At 62.4% G+C, this 3,681-nt stretch overlaps 1 protein-coding gene across 1 annotated transcript; it reads left to right on the forward strand.

The window, feature by feature from the left end:
• Positions 1-176: 176 nt before the first annotated feature.
• On the forward strand, positions 177-1,770 carry USE1 (unconventional SNARE in the ER 1). The gene is made up of 4 exons (XM_008060054.2): positions 177-292; positions 654-681; positions 1,177-1,351; positions 1,560-1,770. Exons 1-4 carry the CDS (start codon positions 205-207, stop codon positions 1,740-1,742), a joined length of 474 nt encoding a protein of 157 aa, XP_008058245.1. The 5' UTR covers positions 177-204; the 3' UTR covers positions 1,743-1,770.
• The last annotated feature ends 1,911 nt before the right edge of the window (positions 1,771-3,681 follow it).

A 3,681-nucleotide genomic window follows, 5' to 3' on the forward strand; every position in this document is an offset into this window, starting at 1 on the left:
GGGCGCGCGTCTGGGCAGGCCTGGCGTTGGTCGCGGAGCGCGTGGCGCCTGGCTTGCGACGCGCGGCGGGCTGGGCACGTTTCTTCGCCCGTAGGATGGTTGGGCAAGTGCTCTCCTGCGCGCTTTTCACGGAACAGGTCACCTTCGCGGCGTGATCTGTTGTGGCCAGCTTGTAGATGAGGAAGCGGGCTCAGAGGCCACGGGATGTGTCCCGGGCCCCAGCTGCGGGCGGGAGGTCCTGACAGGACAGGGTGGCTGACTCGGGGCCCCTCCTTCCCACAGGACTCGACAGGTGGGTCACCCTGGATGCAGAGGGCAGTGCCCGTGCTGCCACACTCCCGTGCCCAGCCGGGTTCCTCTGGGCTTCCCTGGTCCGGGGAGCATGTCGCCTGGAGCCCTGCCAAGTTAAGCCTGGATGGAGGCCCTGGGGAGGTGGCCCCCGAGGGAACAGAGCTCACTCCCCACCCGTGGGCCAGGCTGGGGACGGTGCCTGGGGAGCCCCCCCGAGAGGCAGGACCCTGTCAGCTCTCGGGCACGGCCAGGCGCCTGGGGCAGCAGCCAGTGCTCCACGGCATTCACGTGACACAGGCCACGATGGGGAGCTGGGGCTGACAGCCCACCCCCTTTCTCCCACTTGGCCTGTTTGCTTTCAGAGCCCGAGCTGGATGTGCGGAGGAGAGCGTGAGTAGCGGCCTTGCTTGGGCGGTGGGGGTGTTGGGGCTGCAGAGAAACCCGGGGCCACGGAGGCTCTCCCACGAGGGTCTCAGGCACCCACTGAAGCCAGAGCCGAGCAGGGGCAGCCAGCCACCGTGGCATCTCGCCTTGTCATCCATGAAGTTTGAGACCAGCCTGAGCGACAGAGCGAGACCCCGTCCCTACTAAAAAATAAGTTATCTGGGCGTGGTGGCACCTGTAGTCCCAGCTACTCGGGAGGTTGAGGCGAGAGGATCCCTTGAGCCCAGGAGGTCTCGGCTGCAGTGGCCGTGATCATGCTGTTGCACTCCAGCCTGGGAGACAGAGGGAGACCCGGTCTCTCAAAAAAAGGGAAAACAAAGAAGGGGAGATTGAGGCCCGCACAGGCTGGCAGCTGGCTACACAACCCTGGCTTCCCTGGAAACACATTGATCTCTTCCTGCCCCGTCTCTCACGCCCTTGTGTCTGCCACTCGTGGGCTAGTGGAGGGGCCGGGTCCAGGCCAGCGGACGAGAAGCAGTCAGCGGCTGAGCTTGACCTCGTCCTGCAACGACATCAAGACCTCCAGGAGAGGCTGGCCCAGGAGATGCTGGGCCTTGCTCGCAGCCTCAAGACCAACACGCTGACCGCCCAGAGCGTCATCAAGAAAGACAACCAGGTGTGGGCTGTGGGAAGGCGCTGGGCTCCGCCCCAGGGCGTTGGAGAGGGCTTCCTGGCTCCGGCGGTGTGGCTTGGCCCTGCAGGATGAGCAGGCGTTTGGCAGAAAGCAAAGGTGGTGTTCCTAACAGAGGTCACGGCCCTGACGAGCAGCAGGGAGAGGCCGCCTCGGCCCAGTCCTGTGGACACCCTTTCCATGTCACCGGCAGACCCTGTCTCACTCGCTCAAGATGGCTGACCAGAACCTGGAGAAGCTGAGGACGGAGTCGGAGCGGCTGGAGCAGCACGCGCAGAAGTCGGTGGACTGGCTGCTCTGGGCCGTGCTCGTCGCCGTCTGCTCCATCTTCATCAGCGTGATCCTGTTCATCCGCATCATGCCCAAGCTCAAATAAAGCCGCCGGCCTGGCCCTCGCGCTGCAAGCCCCCTGGGCTGCCTTTTGGGTGGGCACGAGGCGTTAGGTCCTGGGAGGCCTGGAGTGCGGAGCAGGGGAGGCGGCAGGTCGGGGGGACCGTGACTCGCCAAGTGCCCCGTGACCCCCGCCCCTTCGGCAGAACGAGGCCAGGCCCCTGGAACTCAGATTCCGCGAAGTCCTCCCGACAGGAGGACTTCAGTGCTGAGTCCAGAGGGCAGAATGGGGGCCTGCAGGGTGGAGGAGGGGCGGGGCCAGGCCTTTCATGGGGTTGAAGTCAGTGACTTGGGGACATTGCAGGTGCCTCACACAGTGGATCGGCCAACACGCATGGGCCGTGCTCAGCGGAGACCCTCTGGCCCGGGTCTAGCCACTTTGGAGAAGTGGGCACAGGGTTGTGGAGTGAGTAGGGTGGGGCCTGGGCTTCGATCACCCTGACTGCAGACAGCCACAGCCTGGAAGGGAGGGAGCTTGGGGGTGGCAAGTGCTTGGGGATGTCTGTCCCATGGGAGAGTGGTCACTGGGACACGTGGAGGGGGTCTTGTGGCCCCAAAACCACCAGGTAGATGTGTCTCAAGCCATAGTGACAGCTAGATTTTCTACAGACAGGGTCTCACTGTGTTGTCCAGGCTGTCTCAAACTCCTGGCCTCAAGCAATCCCGCCTCAGCCTCCCACAGCACTAGGATGACTGGTGTGAGCCACCGCACCCAGCCTCCAGTGGGAACTTGAAAATATACTTGAGGGGGCCGTGATAACACAGGTGCTGGCAAGGATGTGGGAAAACCCCCGCTTCTCCCACTGCAGGTTGAGGCATGCTTGTTGCGGCCTCACTGGGGACGCCCATGGCATCTTCCAAAATAAAAACACACAAGTGTCAGAGGCTGAAGCGGAAAGATTGGTGGAGCCCAGGAGTTCAAGGCAGCATAGTGAGAAATGTCCCTGCCCCCCCAAAGAACCAGAAAATCTACACAGTCCCTCTACCCCGGCAATTCCATGTCTAGGAATGTATCCAACAGATAATTGTCCCACCGGTGGCCAAAGACTTTTTTCTTTTTTTGAGTTGGAGTCTCACTCTGTCGCCCAGACTGGAGTGCAGTGACCGCTCTGGCCACCACAGCCTCGACCCGCTGGGCTCCGGCGATTCTTCTGCCTCAGCGTCGCTGAAATTACAGTTGCGCGCCACCACACTTGGCTGATTTTTGATTTATTGTAGAGATGAGGTCTCGCCAAGTTGCCCAGGTGGGTCTCAAACCGGCGGGCTCAGGCCATCCCCTCACCTCGGCCTCCCAAGTGCAGGATGACAGGCTGAGCCACCGAGCCCGGCTCAAAGACGTTTTCACACTGATTTCTTGGCAACGTTGCTTACGACAGAGTATGTTTGTTACTGACTGCTTCTGGGGACAGGACGAGCGAAAAACTTACGCCTTGTGCGATTTTTTTCTACGGCTTGGATTTTCTATACACGCCTCTATTGATTGTTTAAAGAGATGTTTTAAAAACATAATCGCTGCCAGGCACAGCGGCTCACGCAGCACCCCAGCAGTTTGGGAGGCAAAGGCGAGGGGCCTGCCTGAACCCAGGGGTTGGAGACCAGCCTGGGCAGTAAAAGACGGGCCAGGCGTGGTGGCGTGCACCTGTGGCTCCGGCTACTCGGGAGGCGGAGGCGAAGGCTCACCGAGCCCAGCGGGCGAGGCTGCGGGGGCTGTGACTGTGCCTCTGCACTCCGGCCTGGGCGGCAGTGTGGGGCCGTGGCTCACAAGCACACGTGTGTCTATTGGCGGAAAAGGGCAGGCCCGAGTTCTCGAAAGGCCGCTTCGCTCTTCATGGAAACGGCGGAGGTGGGCCGCGTGGGCCGCTGGCGCCAGCAACTCCGAGGCGGGCCGCGTTCCAGCCGGGGTGCCCGGGTCCGCGGCCGGCCCC

This window comes from Carlito syrichta, unplaced genomic scaffold, assembly GCF_000164805.1.
Source record: "Carlito syrichta isolate Samal-C Ts95f unplaced genomic scaffold, Tarsius_syrichta-2.0.1 Scaffold304499, whole genome shotgun sequence".
NCBI classification, from domain to species: Eukaryota; Metazoa; Chordata; class Mammalia; order Primates; family Tarsiidae; genus Carlito; species Carlito syrichta.